Source organism: Grus americana, chromosome 3 (assembly GCF_028858705.1).
Source record: "Grus americana isolate bGruAme1 chromosome 3, bGruAme1.mat, whole genome shotgun sequence".
In the NCBI taxonomy this organism is placed as follows: Eukaryota; Metazoa; Chordata; class Aves; order Gruiformes; family Gruidae; genus Grus; species Grus americana.
The window spans coordinates 65,055,657-65,072,925 of NC_072854.1; the positions used below are offsets into that span (position 1 = coordinate 65,055,657).

At 37.2% G+C, this 17,269-nt stretch overlaps 1 protein-coding gene across 11 annotated transcripts in view; it reads right to left on the reverse strand.

Moving 5' to 3' along the window:
* The window catches only part of REPS1 (RALBP1 associated Eps domain containing 1), a 67,070-nt gene that overhangs the window by 38,737 nt on the left and 11,064 nt on the right, over positions 1 to 17,269 (reverse strand). For all 11 annotated transcript variants that reach the window (XM_054821889.1, XM_054821884.1, XM_054821880.1 and 8 more), the window contains 2 exons: positions 10,301 to 10,424; positions 5,781 to 5,977 (listed from right to left, as the gene is read on the reverse strand). In XM_054821889.1, the coding sequence (XP_054677864.1) occupies positions 5,781 to 5,977; positions 10,301 to 10,424 (321 nt within the window). The remainder of the gene's footprint in view (positions 1 to 5,780; positions 5,978 to 10,300; positions 10,425 to 17,269) is intronic.

The window sequence follows — 17,269 nt, forward strand, 5'->3', positions numbered from 1 at the left end:
TTTTAATTTCTCTCCAAACAAACCTCAATAAAAATGACAGCAATTAAAACATTCTGGTTTTTACTATCTTAAGACATTTATTTTTCCTCTTTGCATTATTCCAGAAAACAGATCTAAATAAAAGCATGTTGACATAAATAGTTAATAACTATTCAACATTTTCACGTTAAACTCCTGAGAACAGTTATTCTTCTTCTTAATAACTCATAAAAAATGTTATAACAGGCAAAAATTAAGTAATCCATCTTAATAAAAAAATACATTTAAAAAGTTGTAAAAAAGCATGATTTTTGTCAACTGGAATTATGAAACCAAGACACTATGAAGGACTCTGAAATTGGACATTTTTGGACTGAAGTTACTAAAAACAGCATGTTCATTAAAAAGGTGATAAATATATGGCTCTAAAAAAAGAGCCTTAGTGAAGATAAGTCAAACAAACTGGTGTAAGGCAATGCAAGACTGCGCGCTAAAGCAACTCTGGAGAGATCTCAACCTCAAAAGAGCATTGCAAGCATACATGAGTCAAATGAGATTATAAACCTGGATCTCACACCTCAGGCCAGAAGAAAGCCTCCTAAGGAGAATTCCAGACACAATGAAGCCAGACATGGTATCCGAAGGGTAGCTCTAAGGGTGTTGTGATCCAGGTCCTGATACCACACAGCCTGCATAAGAGTCAGGGAACAGATCCATCACGAAGAAAGATTATGCTAGAGATGGTAATTGCATTGCAGAACCCATGTTTTTGTAATCAACTAGCATTCATACTGCAGAATAAAATAGTCCAAGGTTCAATGTGAACTTCTCCACATGCAGCACTACACATTTTCAGAGAGGAAGGGTGTGTTTCAGCCAATTACAAATTGTTAGTCTGACCTCAACAGTTTGAAAGAGTTTAGACTAGGTTTTGAAGAAAATAATAATTAAAAACACAGAGACAAATGGAAAAGGGATCCATCACAGCATGGGAAATTTTACTTAAGTTGACTGATACTATTTTTGTGATTTTCTAGACAAAAGAACTACACTACATTTAACCTGAACCTCAGCATACTTCAGTGGGGTGCCACACAAGATAATTCCAACAACGTGGAGATTAATACAAGAACCTAATGTGCAAAAGAACTGGCTACAGAAGGAACAAAGCTGGATTGTATTAGAACAGGAACTATGGGATTGAAGGGAAGTTTCTAATAATGCTCCCGAATGGCTGATTTGGGGAATGACTTAATTTGATACTTTAGGTAACTGTTTATGCACACTAAATAGCATGCTGATGAATTCTGACAACAAATGTAAGGAGGCATCAGACAGATGGACTCCTTTCAGGACATAGGTTAACATTTAACATCTAATATTTTAAATACAGTTTCTTGCATAGTGGAAATTAATACCAAAGTGCATAACGAGAATCAATCAGCTAAAAACAGAAGACTGGATGCACAAGTCAACTATCACACCACTACAATACGCCAAATATGACAGATTTGCTTTATTCACAGCTGCTAAGGTATATGAGGTGAGATATATTAAGCAGAAGCAGGGAAATATCCTAGAAAATAGTATTAATAGTGGTGAAATCTCATTTGGAACAAGAAATACAAGTCTACTAAAATATTTTCAGCAAGAACAAATTCAAATTGGTTCAAAGGCAGAGAAGGACTATGAGGATTACTGGTAACTATGAGACAAAACTGAGACTATGGACTGTTTTGTCAAGCAAAACAAAGCTAAGGGGGAATGCAAAGGTTTTCTAGTAAATACGGGTGGTGTTCTGCAGCAAATACTAAGGACAAAGCTGTTAGAAAAACAGGTATTACCTGATCTAAGTAAAGTTTAGCGGGAATTCCCACCATATTCCCACAAATATTCCACTATATTCCTACTAAAACGCTGGAATAGTTTTCCCCAACATGGCCAGTGTGGATAAAAGGTTGTGATTTCAGGAGAGAACCCTGACTATTTTTTTAAAACTCATTATCTAATACAATTTCTCAAGATAATAGAGGGTTAGACTCAATGCCACAAGAGGTCTTTCCCAGTTCTATGCTCCTAAAGAATTTATTTAATACCAGATATATTTTATCTGGAATTATCTGTTCAATCTATAAAACAGAAGTGAACAGAAATGGACTACTGGCAAAACCTTAAAGTCACACAACTTCTCATGTAGTTAAAAAAGTTGAAATCAAATTTTGACTGGTACAGGTACCAAATTTGAGCTTTCCCTCCTAAGGCTGCACTGGTATGGCAATAAATCAACATGATGTAGAATACCAGTATTATGCTTAATGCACATATAGATAGACAAGTACTTTTTATTTTCACTCATATAGCAAGATTCAGCCTATGAGCATTTGCCAGATACATGTTTTTCAGCTGTTAGAGCCTCAACATTTATTGAAACTAGATCCCCCCCTTTCCTGGAAAAGGTGGTAAGCCAGGTGAAAGTATTCTAAAGCATGCCTGATCAACATCTGGATCACACTTAAAAGACAGTGGAAAAAGTATTTGCTTTTTGGCTTTAACAAGAAGACACAAAACATCCAAGGGCAGTATCTAACAGACTGATATGGAGAACATTTAGTCACTTGTAACCTACTTTCAGAAGACAGAAAATACTTTCTAATCTCAACATTGCTGCTGCTGCTTCTAAGAAACTGCTTTCAGTATATTTGTCTTATTCTCTTAAAAAAAAGCTTTCATCTACAATGACAGCTCCTAATTCTACTAGGAGGATTTCTTTTAAAAAAAGCACAACAACTCAACAGAATCTAGATTCTCTAGACTGGCCTAAATTAACATTTTTAGTAGCATAGCTGCTACTACCAAATCATAGACAAATGTATATACACCATGGTTAACATACATATGTCAACAAAAGTGCTCGTATAGATATTGCATTGTCAGCAGAAGTTTTCAAATCTACTTAGCCTCTATTATTTAGGAAGAAATTACGCCAGCAGAAAAAATATTTTCCCCCCAATTTCATCTCCACTAGGATGTGTTGTCAACATGCCATCTAGCGAATGAAGGCATCCTTCATTATTTGGCTTGACTCCTAGGATCAGTTCTGCAGCTTCCATGACTTCAGGCATCTTCTATTAACACTAACAATATTAAAAAAGATATAAACTTCTGGCCAGTGCTATATTTACATAATACTTAGCCATTATAAACTAAAAATGCCACCACAAAAATGGCTAGAGATAGAAAAAGGATGTTACGGAACTTAGCTCATGCTTACTTTAAAAGATGACCTCATTTATAGCTACTCTTTGGAAACACAACCTGATTCTATTTCCTGACGCCTTGCCTCCAAGTGAAGCTCATTGAGGGGAACTGCCAAAATAATGCATTGATAAAGAAATAGGTTTAGCTAGGACATTTCAGTAGACAATACTCTCAGTATTAACTCTAAGTTAAATTCTTCTACATAATTTATTTGTAATTATATAAACGTATGCATGACAAATCTCACCAATATGGAAAGCTGCACATGAACAAACCCAGTTTTTAAAGTTGAAGATTAAGATATCTCATGATTTCATACAAATAATATTTCAACCACAGTATTTTATTAAATCAATGTATTTTGAAGTGCCAGGTATATTATCAAAGCCAGGAAACAGTTTAAGAAAAAAAAAATCAAAACCCAAACTCACTAATGGAGTATCTAATACCTACATGACAAGCCGTACAAGTGAAATATCCAAGTAACTTTGATGCTTAAATTTCTCCAAAAAGAACAGTGATCCCTAGGAAAATGACATACTATAATTTACTTCTCAGACTTCAGCTCTTCTCATCCTCATCACTGAAAGCGATGATATATAATGAGGATTCACAGTCTGAACCTCTTTCCAGATTTCGTAAATCCGAGCGGTATCTCCAGGTGAAGACAACTGGATCAGCCATTTCTACAAAACAATGGCTAAAAGCTGTATCCATCTTTTGGAAAATATCCCAAATCGAGTATTTATTTGGTTAAGCAAGAAACCTGGGCTCAAGCCCCTTTCTCAGCCTAAGGGAATTCAAATTCTCAGCTTATTTCTAACATGGTGTCCAAATCACTAACTATTAGACTGAGACAAGAAGCCTGTTTGAATGGATTCATTGTACAGTCAGAAATGTAGAATTAGCCATGGAAAATTCAGTTTTACAATAGGGTGCAAAATCAGACAATACTTCCCTGATGTTCTAGACCATGAATACAGCTTAAAACTGCTGGACTCAATACCTCAATGCTGTGTTGTCTGTTACATTTGCTCCAACAACTCTCTTTTCTGGGTCAGATGTCTCGAAGGACTTATACACAGACTTTATTCTGATGATCCCATACAGATTCGTGTGAAAGAGATACCAAGCTGTTCTGATAGAACAGCCAAGATGGAGAAATGAAATTTGGATGCTTATAGACCTTTGTGAATATGTGGCTTCTTTATCCAGAACTTGAAGACCTCAAAAAACAGATTTTTTTTTTTTTGTTATTTCAAGTTACACCAGCACAGATTCGTGTATCAAATTACAGCTGTTCACTAAATAAACTCAACACCATGTTGGAAGCATACAAAATATTATTTCAACCAAACTAAAACCCCATCATCAGATCAAGGAGATCTGCAATTGTTGATTTCTTCATGAAGCACTTGGGAGCTCTCTCAAACACACCTATCCAAAACTGAACAATGACAAGCTATCTTCAGATCTACTGCCAGCCCTCTCCTTTCATTACAAGTCCCCATCTCCAGTTTGGGAGAAAAGTGGCAGCCAAACACTGATTATGGATGGCCTCTGCTAAGCTGCTTTTCCTTTATATTGGATCAGTCTGGGCTAGTCCCAGAGAGATTAATAAATGTTTATGAGCGATGCCTTGATTCCCAGAGAGATTAAGGGATGTTTGCAAGTGCCTCAATTCTTTACAAAACAAGCCCAGAAAAAAGCATACCATGGGGAAGAAAACAGGTCATTCAACAGTTATGCACAGACATACATACATCCAGCAAAATTTAGTATTTGCACTCAGCGTTCTTGCTTGTAGAAAAGACAATCAGAAGAGATTTCCCCATGGGAAGAGTGTAAAGACTTATAAAAAAAGAAGGAATTATGAGGAGATAGAAAGTTGTAAGCCTTTGCAGTTTTGATTTATTCAGATATCCTGTAGCTGAAGATGAAAGAACCAGTGAGCAAAAGGAAATCTGTTTTCTCGTTATTAGAACAAAATAAAAAACTATGTAAAAACTTCTGTCTTATTTCTGGTTCTCATTGTCTCCACTTAACAATTAAATAGTTGAACAAGAAAACTTAAGGCAAAGAATAGTAACTGTGAGATTTAAAAAAAATTCTAAATAAAGTATTTCAGATTTAAAGGTATTGGAGCATGTTGAAGGACTAGAAATCCAGTCTTCCATAGCAATCAGTATCGCTGTTCCAATGACCAGGAAGCCGATGTGAACTATCTAATAAATAGGTATTAACATTATAATGATTTCAACTTGATATTTGCTATCATATCTTACACATTAATTTTCTTTTATGTCTCAAGTCTTTGTCCTTTACCACCAATATTTAAAACACAGATTATAAGACTTCATAAAAAATACGTCTCCTACATGCTAGTATTTCAGAAGAATATGTGGTCTTCACTTATAATATACACCACTATGATTTTTTTTTTTTTAAAGAAACTATATTGAAAGTAACAAAGCTTAGTAAATTGAGACCTATGCAGCAAAGTAGTGGTTAAGAGTCTCATTTAATCTCTTAAGTTAAATTACCTGTTGATCAGTTGATGTACGTTGCTGAACTGCATCATGGCTCACAGAGCCTTTTTTGACTTGTATCCTGCCAGGGGGAGGAGGAATCACACCTGAATATGAAGCTGGGTTATCAGCATCTGAAGAATACAAGGCTGTGTGTCTTGATTCTTGTTCATTCTTTGACACAACAAATCTGGGAAGAGGGAGGTCCTTTACTGTTTAAAAAAAAAGTAGAACAGGCCATTTACTGTACAGAAGTATGATGCTTAAAATTAAAAATAAGGTTCTATTTTGTAGTTAAAATTCCAATTACTTAAACGCTGAGACTGCTGCTATAGTCAAGCCAATATTTGCCAGTTGAAAAAAAGCCAATACCCTTTCTGCATTATACTTCTTGATTCTGCTACCCAAGTTCTGGTTTTGGTATACAAAGAGGACTTCACATAACTCCGTAACAGTTGTGCACTACAACTCTGCATTAAATGCAGCAGCAATCAGGTAATCTCGATTTAGCTGATTTTTTTCTTAGTTTTGCCAACATCTAATTATTTAAGTGTGATTTTCAAAACTTATCTACTATTTCTAGCACATATCTAAAATTAGAGAGTCTTCATACATAACAGCTCACGAGCAAAACATGTTAAAATACTGCAGTATATTCAACATCTTTTAGTAACCTCATGCCATGTTTATATTTGCAAGAGATAATGTAATTAGTCTTATTGAAAAAAATGCAACTACTGCTAAACACATCTGTGTACATCTTTCTACAACAGAAGCTAAATTATCTGTTTTACTGGGACACAACTGGGAGCACTCCAATATCACCTCACTTTGTTACAAACACCTGTAAAGCAAAGTTTCAACAAAACACTAGGAGGTCCTTAGCTTTATGTACCACAGTTCAGAGTAGTCTGATGTAAAAATGAGGCTATGCAAGTCTTTAATTTTTCACTGCAAGATTGCTACCGTTTTTCTGAATCCCAACCACAACTTTCTTACTGGTCCACTGTGAATACAAATAAATTGTGAATTTGCTGTACAGCTTGCTTGGAAATTATTTTTCCAACACAAAACAGATTTATAAGCATGGCTCAAATTTAATTTCTCTTGTTGACTGCTTACATTGATTACTTTTGGTACTGAGTCAGTGATACTACCAACCATATGAAATTGCATACAGTTTATTACATAAAAATTAAACATTAAACTCATCTGTGTTTGAAAATTGTCATTTGAATCCATAGCATTCAACAACTACAGACACTTTTACGTATCCATAGATACCTTTATGTATCCAGTATTAAAGAACAACACTCCAGCAAGAACTTAAATCATTGATTTAAGCCCCTGTCACTAAGCATGATTCAAAGCACCAAACAGCTTTCATCACAGGGAAGGAGCATGCAACAGTATCTTTGCTAAATTTGTGGTTACCCATCACGTGGAAACACCGTTAAAGCAATTCCTGATGCCTTCCTCATTTCTGGATGCCCATTTTCACATTAGCATTGTACCCCATGTTGCACAAGGAAAGTTATTCACGTAGCTAAACAGTGAACTACAGCCAGCCAAACAGTGAAAAAGTCATTGCATACAAGTGAGAATTTGTATGCTTGCTAAACAGGATAATACAAACACTAGAGCATCCAAGTGACACAGGGGAAGTCTATGCAATCAGCTGTTCCAACATGAGGCTTTGGCATGAGATATCTAGCACTGTTTCACAAAATAACATAGAAGGCTCAGAAGGAACACAAAATGCTCTATTCTTGTCTTTAAAAACAAGACTAGATAAATATAGGTTCGTTTTGCTGTACTAAGTTTCTACATGGCCAACTGAAATCTGCCATTTTTACCTCTCTCCTCTCTGCCTTGTCCCCATAACAGCAGAAAAACCTCATTTTAAGACTACAACACTTGCTACCATTCAGAAATCCCCCAATTATAAATGCAATAGCTGTTAGGAATCGAGTTAAATCTTGATATTGAATAAATTAGAAAGTTCTCTGTACTTTTTATGACCACAGCATTGTTAACATTTTCTTCCACCAAAACCTGTATTCCATACTTAGAAAATAAACATTACTCTGAAATAGACACTGGTCATTAATGTCTCAATTTTTAGCTTCCTGGAAGGAAAATTTTCTGGGACAACAAAGGAACAACAGATTTAGAGGCTTGTAGTATACTAACTAAAGCCAGTATTTTTACTACACTGCACATCTGAGTAATCAAAAAACCACTTAGTTAAATAAAAATCAACTGGATGACACTTGTGTTGGATGGACTTAGTACTCAAAATTTTACTGTAGTCTCCACTCAGCAACTCACATAAAGCAAGCTTCCTGTTTACTGAAGACACACAAAGACCCAAAGAGCAAAAGAAACAAGAACAGCAGTGGAGAGAAAATACCAAGATTAAAGAGTGAATAACATTGAGACAATCACTGAATGAAATGTGCATAGAATGCAGAGCTAAAAAGTAGATGTCTTAAAACAGAAGCTTTAACTAATTTTAAATGTTTTACTTTGAAGAGAGGAAAACTATACAGTTTAGTTTGGTACGGCTCTAACAGTTCCACTTCAAGCCCTCTTGGAGATGGACTGTGGACAGAACCCAGCTGGCCAGGCTGCTGAACCCCAGTTTTCAAAGGAAGGTAACCCAAGCTCAGACCCATTTTATGGGTCTTCAGCCTGCTGTATTTTAGCTGTTTAGTAGCTGCTACACCACCACTTGAATCATCCTAGGAGCAGGAACCTCATAGACAGGACTGGAACCACTGCAACCAAGGCAACAGACAACCAAAGCTAAAACCAGTTAGGGTAAAAATAAATGTTCTGTCAGTTGTACTTGTATTTTGTAAGTTTGGAATCACTTACAGAAAATTATTCCTAGAAGTCTAGACACCATTACAAGCATTTCTAGTATTGTCATGAATCAAGGAAATGTATTCCATTATAAAAGTTCCAGTGGCTGCTAATTTTACAGCAATATATTTTATATTTTGAATTAATTCTGTATCTTCATTTTAATTCCTTCCTTCAAATTTCTTCTGATAATTTTTCTTTTTTAAATAGAAAAGCTCCTTCTAGTTAAGGTATCTTGCATTAAAATAAAACCAAGCATATAAAAACCCTGGAGAAAGCTACATACACAGATTTTAGTCTTTGCCTTCTTCAACAGGCATTTGATGAGAAATCTCACAATTGTTACATCAATTCCCAGTTCTATCAGATATTAAGAGTTGAAGGTCCCTCTTCCAACCTTCTAATTCTAAGGCATTCTGCCACAACTTGCTGAAGCTTTAGATTTGGGAACACTCATCAGAAAAACTAGGGAAATAGTTTATAAACATAGGGTGTCTTATGAGCAGAAAGGAACTTGAATACTAGCAAAACATTGACTGAAACCATGCACTTTTCCAAAAAGCTACAAAACAACATGAAAGCAGTATATACTGTTTGTACCAGACTAGCATAAACATAACTGTAAAAGTATACATGACAATTCCTTTCTTTTTTATAGCTTTGTCAAATACTTCAGTCCTATCAGATTTTAGCATAGTCTCTATCTACTCTGTTTAATCTTTGTCCTTTAGACACAAAAAACTCCTAAGCTTTGTTTTAATTACTAGCATGTATAAATTAGATCATAGTATGTATTCTACAGACATAAAATCTACTAGGGAAGTCACCTTAATGCAAAGCTGTGCTCCAAAGATATTTTTAAGCTGTGAGTTGTGTACTACGCTGCAAAGAGCTACGGTGGCTTGAAACTCTGTACTTCATCATCTTAAGTTTCTTTTCATCTTACAGAGCAACAATGACATGGATCCACTTATGTCACTCAGAAGCATCATATCAAAGCTCTTCCTGCTGTTCTGAACCATCTTCCTAGAGTGAGCCTTCCTCCTGTTCCTATTTCACTACCCATACCACAGCTGACCTTTGGAAAGCAGGATAACAGGTGTTTTGGCTGATAACAGACTTCAAAGACCTTTTACAGATCAAGTTTTTAATTAGAAAAATCTTAAACCACTAATCTTCCTATTTACACTAAGGGAAAAAACTGTCAAGCCAAAAGTGTGAAGGAATCTGACTTCAGAAAAGATGACCTTTCATTTGTTGCAATCAAGGCTTCAAACTCAGCAACTACAAAAGCCTGCAAATGTTGCATTCTTCTTTTCCTTCCACTTTACGACTCCTATTAGTACTTTATTCAGACGATATAACATGCAAGTTCTCACATCAATAATCTATAGAACGAACTTGTACCTACACAATAGTCAGTAGTAGTTGTTCATTTACCTCATGATGAACACAATACTTACTCAATAAAAGGTATTTCATCTTATATTTATTGCATAACAAGAATATATTCCCTCGTAATGTCTCCACAATTTTTTTTTAAAGTTAGCAACATACAGAAAAATGCATATCACACTAGTTTACAAGGTTACTCTACAAGAATCCGTGAGCCAAGTACAATAATTCTGCTTAGCAACTCAATTCCCCCATCCAATCCTGTGATTTACCTGTATTTAAGCTTTCCACTCTTAGAGGGAGACCAGATTGGGCCACAGCAACAAGTTTCAAAGCAATGTAAAACTGACTTCTTCCAAAATAGCCAAGTCTTGTTGCACCACAGAGCTCCATAATCTGAAATAAAACACATAGTTACTTGCATCAAAACTTCAAACACAAACTGCTCTACAGAGGCAATTTCATACATTTAAGAGCAGCATGCCTCGTATTCAATGTTCACAACAACTTACTATTGATATGAGTTGATGTGAGAGAGTGAGAGAGTAACTGGGTTCACCTTCCTTTAAAACAAAAACAAACACCCCCCCAAACCACCAAGAAAGCACATAATAAACATCCTAGGTCACTCCTAGTTATTCCATTAGCAGCTATATTGTCTGTGTTCAGTAATTGCAACAGAAAAGGAATAGCATTCAACATTTTTAGTATTGTCAGATGTAATCCAGAAACACAAAATACAGACTTTCAAATAATTCTCACTGTGTTACTGCTCAAGGTCGAGAAATGGTCTGCCTCCTGAAGAATTCCAATGACGAGGTTAGGATTTATAAAAAGTGAAAAAGCTAGACAATTGCAAATGATACCTTCCAGCCTTTTCTCATATAGGCTTGCTACAACTCAACTTTTAACTTATAAACCAAAACTTTAAAGCATTCATTCAGAACACAAGTATCCACACATATGCATGGATTTCAGCATTGAAGGAGGATGCAGAACTTCAGGTTCTCCAAACAATGCACCACAGATGTTGTTTCATTTAAGAAATACAACAAAGAAGTGGTATTATCTTTTATTATTCCCTTTTCTTTCCCTGGCATTCTACATAACAGAAAGGTAGTTTTGTCTTTTGTTATGAATTTTGAAAAATTTTGGTCCCTCCAGACAGCAGCCATTTATTCAAACATACTGAGCGCACACCCCTCCACACTGAAGCCCTGCAAACTTGCAGAGGATGCATTCCTGCTTGTGCCACTGGTAAGATCACTAAGGTCACTGAGATACGAAGCATAACATGTTCCAAATCAGACTCTCTGAGCTGAATGATCCAGACTGTCTCATCTAGACAGTAATGTTCCAAATGAGATACAAGGATGCTCCTGGACACCATGGTGAAAGCCTTGCTGAAGTCAAGGTAGATGACATCACTACTTTTCTCTCCTCAACCACAGTTCTAGTCTTTACATCACAGCAGACAATCTGGTTGACAAGTATCCTTGGTAAATCCATGCTTGCTAATCCTAATCACTATTTTCACCTTTGTATGCCTAGAAATGGCTTCCAAGCAGACTTCCTCCACAGTTTCTCAGGGACCAAAGTGCACCTGACCAGCCTGCAGTTCCCCAGATCAACCTTCCTGAAGACAGCTGCAACATGTCTTTCTACAGTCATTGAGGCCCATCCCTATCTCCACAACTATTCAAAGAGAAAGCTGGCTTGCAATGACATTAGCTACCTCTCTCACCACCCTCAGAAGCATTCCATCTAATCCCATGAACGTGATACTTCAAGAGATCCATCTATCTTCTTGCAGTACTACTAGTTTCTCTCCTGCTTCAATCCCATCTCCAGGCACAAAGGCTCAAGAGACCTTGCCTGTGAAGATCAATGCAGAGAAAGCACTGAGAATCTCAGCCTCATCTACATCCATGGGCGCTTGTTTCTCTCCTTACCCTTGCCACCACAGCTCAGTTGTAAGTTCCCTGTTTGGCAAATCTGGTCTCCTGACACACACATTCATTTTCCTAACTACTGGGATGGACTATCTCTGGGCTTAGAGAAAGCTGTCCTGAAAGATTTTCCAGCTTTCAGAGGACACAATTCTGAAGGGCAGAGGAACCCTGCTTGTAGGCAAGTTCCAACTGAAAAGTCAACCACACTTTCACACAGCAGCAGCTGAACCACATGATCCACAAGGAGTTAGTCTGTATGCTTCAGCACTGCTGAAACAGGAAACAGACTTTGGTAACTCCATACAATCAAACAAAAGGATGGGTTTATTAACTACAGCTGAGCTAGATATGGTTCAACAAAAAGCTGCTTTGAGTATTTCCTTACCATGCACAAGGATTCTAGGACTTCATGAAAATAAGCTGTTGTAAAACCTGTCACAGGAAGATGTGGGAAGTTGACAAACACTTAGTCCCAAAAGGATCAGCAGGTCTAGAGCTGTGCATGCAGCTCAAATCCTGCTGGACAGAAGCTAGCTGCATTAAATCACTTGGCTATGTCTGCATTACACTTCTCACATTGTCCTAAAGCACCTGTGTTATTTGTATTTTCCCAATATAATAGTTCTGCAGCGTGATGTCTGGACAGAAGTCAGGGGATAACAGGGTATTTTCTAAAGTTCATTAACTAAAAGAAAATAATTCAATACAGTTGAATATATATACACACGCATTAGTTTCAAGAGGTTGGACTACAAAAAGTGCCACAAGGAAAGAAGCGACAGTGTAAATTGACAGGTGACAATTAAAACCGTAAAAACTCTGAGGCATCAACATCTAAAGTAAATTGCCTGTACCCAACCTAATGCCAAAAATAATTACACTAAGTTTAAATAACTGGCAGAACTAAAGCAGTGGAGACTCAAGAGACAGCTAGCAATCGAAATGAGCGTGACAGCAAGAGCAAATTCTTTTTTAAAAGCACTATATCCTAGAAGACTGATGAACATCCATGTACTTGACTACACCTAACACAGAAAAAGCTTGTGGATACAGTGGCCTAGCACTGACAGATGAGTAACTCAGCAGACTCTGGAAAAGCTTCTTATGAAAGGAAGCACTGATGCAGGGATTTGGAGCCCAGGGAATCATTAGGCAGTAATGGCTTTGGGCAATACCAAAGCCAACGCTGGACTAGAAAGTACCTTGTTCAGAGCTACTGAGTAATGCCAGATTGAAAAAAAACTTCAGTTAAAAACTGAACTAATAATTAAGGTACCATGGCAGGTAAGTATTAGAAAAGAAAGAAAAGCATGGATTCAAAATAAATAGATATAAACATAGAAAATACACCAGATGTAACGCCGTGATTTAACCCAGCAGGCAGCTAAACAACCACACAGCTCTTTGCTGACTCCCCACCCTCCCTGTAGGATGGAGGAGAGAATTGAAAATGGAAAACCAAAATAAAAGTCATACATTGCGATAAAGTCAGTTTAATACGACAAAAAAAGGAAGATACTACTAATAATAGAAGAATATACGAAACAAGTGACGAACAGCACAATTTCTCACCACCCAAAGTCGATGCTCTGCAAGACCCTGAGCTGACCCACCTCCCAGCCCACCCCCCCAGTTATATAAGGAGCATGACATCATATGGTATGGAATATCTCTTTGGCTAGTTTGGATCAGTCAGCTGTCCCAGCTGTGTCCCCTCCCAGCTTCTTGGGCAACTCCCACCTTCTCGTTGGCAGGCCAGTATGAGAACCTGAAAAGTCCTTGATTGCTTGGCAACAACTAAAAACACCAGTGTGTTATCAACATTATTCTCATCCTAAATCCAAACCACAGCACTATGCCAGCTGCTAGGAAGAAAATTAACTCTATCCCTGCCAAAATCAGGACATGTAAGTATTGAGAAAAGGAAAGAGCTATGGATATAGAAAAAACTCAAGCCAAGAACCAACAAAAAAGAATGCCCTTATGCTACTGAACAAGTAGCTATCAAATCCACCCATAGATAGCTAAAAGTGTCCTCTATTTCAAACACAGAATATAACCCAATCAAAAACATGACTGAAGGTTGAAGTAAAATCATTAAATGCCAACATCTAGTGGAGACTCCTCTGCTGACTGACAGCATGCTTGAACATACTCAAAACAGCCTACCTATAATCTCCTTGAAGAAGGATTTAAACATTCAACAGGTAGTAAGCTATATTGACAGGGTGGGAGGATGGGATAATAATAAAAAAATAATCAAGGGATTGGTTCTTTGAGATTAATGTTTATGGCTTTTATCTTCTTAGGAAGACAGAGGATAAGAAATTTCCTTAAACTCTTCAAAGAATGCAAAGCCATCTTCAAGACAAATGCTCCATGACTGTTTTCATCTCCTTAGATATAAAGAGTAGTCACACTACTGCAATTAACCAGATTAAGTTCAACAACTCTGTGAAGCTCCAGAATTGCTGGCAGCTGTTGATACAAAGGAAAAAAAACAACTTGGTGCAGTAGCTGTAAATAATGAAATTGCACACTCAGTCATCATACTGCAAAGGAGTAACAGCAGCATCAACAATATCAGGAGTTGGTGCTTATCAGACATGCATAGGAAGCAGTATGTTGACAAAGGGCACCATTTCAAACACATACTTTCTAGAACTCTTATAGGTTCCAAGTAAGAGGTCCTTGAACCTGGAAAGGTTTGCAAACCAAAACTAAGACTTGAGAACCTTTAAAAGTTCCAGGTGAAGTGGAACAAATCACATCTCTCTCAAATGTGGTGAAATGCACTTTCCAGAACTCTCTGGAAAACCTCTCTGGGAGAGTCTTCCAGAATATCACAGTTCTTCTGCCCCCAGGTTCTTCTACAAGGCGAATCAAGTCCATTATCTGCAAACATTATTCATGCAATACAACAGTATTTAAGCAGAGCTAACTTCAATGACAAAACAATAAATGAAACAACATGCATTCCACCTACATAGCAAAGACAAAAATATTTCATCTGCTTGGAAAGAGTTAATAAAGTACCTACTGTTCCATACCAGAGGGTGGCAAGAGTCAAGATTTTAAGGCAACTTTTGAAGGCTGGAAGTTACAACACACATTGTGTATGCTGACAGGAGTGGGGAATGAACAAACTCAAAAGACGACCTTTTGTATCCAAACTAGGACATTAACACAAGTCTATCCACTAAAAAAAAAATTTAAAAATCACATATTGATACGAAGCAAGAAAGAACTTGGATTCAGAATATACATTTTGGTCCTGATTTTATTAACACATTCTTAATTTGAGGTATTCTAGTAGTCCTGCTGTGACTTGGCAAGAATTTTCATGTTTGTATTGTTAGTGTAAGACTTCTTTGTGTTTATTAATTAAAGAAAGTAAAGCCCTACAAAGAATTACAGAATAGTTGAGCTTGGAAAGGTCCTCTGGAGATCATCCACTCCACTCCCCCGGTCAAAGCAGGCTCAGCTACAGCAGGTTGCTTAGGAACATGCCGAGTTGGATTTTGAGTATATCCAAGGAGGGTGACTCTACAACCTCTCTGACCAACCTCTTCTAGTGTTTGATCACTCTTACAGTAAGAAACTTTTGTGTTTAAATGAAACAGAATCATATAAACCATGGACCAAAGGTGCAAAAAAAGTGCTCACATTCATTATACAATATTTGATACAAACTTGAGCTAAACCAGATCGTGTTAATATACTTGTGCTTCAGTATTTAGTACATGTTTTTTCAGTTTTACTGTGCATATTGACAATAACCTTTTAATGAAAAATAAACAATACATTAAAAAAGCCAATGGTTTATTTCAGATTAAAAACGCAAAAAAATTAAAGATAATAACTTGCATTCAGTTTTAGGTTAATAAAAATGTAACTATGATTACAGATTGATTTTGATTCGCAGTTTAAAATGAAAAACATTATCATGCCAACAATGTTATTTCTGTATCCCATAGCAATTCATTGATGAGAATTCTAAAGATCTTTGCGAACTTAAACAAATATGACAGGATGCTTTCCAAATGAAAATTTTATTGGAATACAGCCTCGAATTGGGCACTAGAATATGCTATCCTACAAAGGTGCTCTCCTGAAGTCATGTAATCCACTGACCTCAGCTACAACAAAAATTAACCATATCTCTACAGTGTAATGTAATCTGGGGATATGTAAGGGAAGCTGAAAAAATGTTTCCTCATCATTGCCATGCTAGCAGAAAAAACCCTAACCATCACTACATACCAAAGACCTATGAAAACCTTCTTTGTGCTATTTTTCTAGACTGAATACACTTCTTTCCTCACAATTTGTTACCTTCTAATCTTGTTATTCTACAACCACTGTTCAATAGATCAACTCCTGTCACTTCATTTATCTCAATCTGTCTCACTAATTGCAGACACCAGCCTAAAAGTGTGTCCTGGTTTCAGCTGAGAAGGTTAATTTTCTTCATAGTAGCTAGTATGGGGCTATGTTTTGGATTTGTGCTGGAAACAGTGTTGATAACAGAGCGATGTTTTTTGTTATATGGACCTGTTGTTGTTGAGCAGTGCTCACACAGAGCCAAGGCCTTTTCTGCCTCTTGCACCGCCCTGCCAGCGGGATGGCTGGGGGTGCACAAGGAGTTGGGAGGGGACACAGCCGGGACAGCTGACCCAAACTAGCCAAAGGGGGTATTCCATACCATGTGACGTCATACTCAGCATAGAAGGGGAGCTAGTCAGGGAGGGGCAGCTCCAAGGTGTGTGGCTCGGGAACAGTCCAGCTTCGGGATGAGTCTGAGCATGCAGTCTGAGTTGTACAGTCATTGGATGAGAAACTGCATTGTGTATCACCAGTTTTGTATATTCTAAGTACTGTTGTTGTTCTTTCTCCCTTTGCTATCCCAGTAAACTGCCCTTACCCCAACCCACGAGGTTTTGCCTTTTCCTTCCCATTCTCCTCCCCATCCCACTGGGGGATGGAGTGAGCAAGTGGCCGCGTGGTGCTCAGCTGCCAGCTGGGGCTAAACCACAACACACAGTTTTCCAACTACAGTCTCTTACCTATCATCAACTGGACAAAGCAATACTGATTAGTTATTTGTCAAGAATTTTTAACATTTCTTCAGAAAAATCTCACTTGACAGGTAGCTTCTCAGCTGCAACAGTTGTTGACAGCACTGCGTTGCAGGAAGAAGACAGAGAACTGACAAAGATCCTTCTTTTGATGAGTTATTTTTAACCAAGTCAAGTCTCTGACCTAGTTCTCCGCAAAGCTCCACAAACC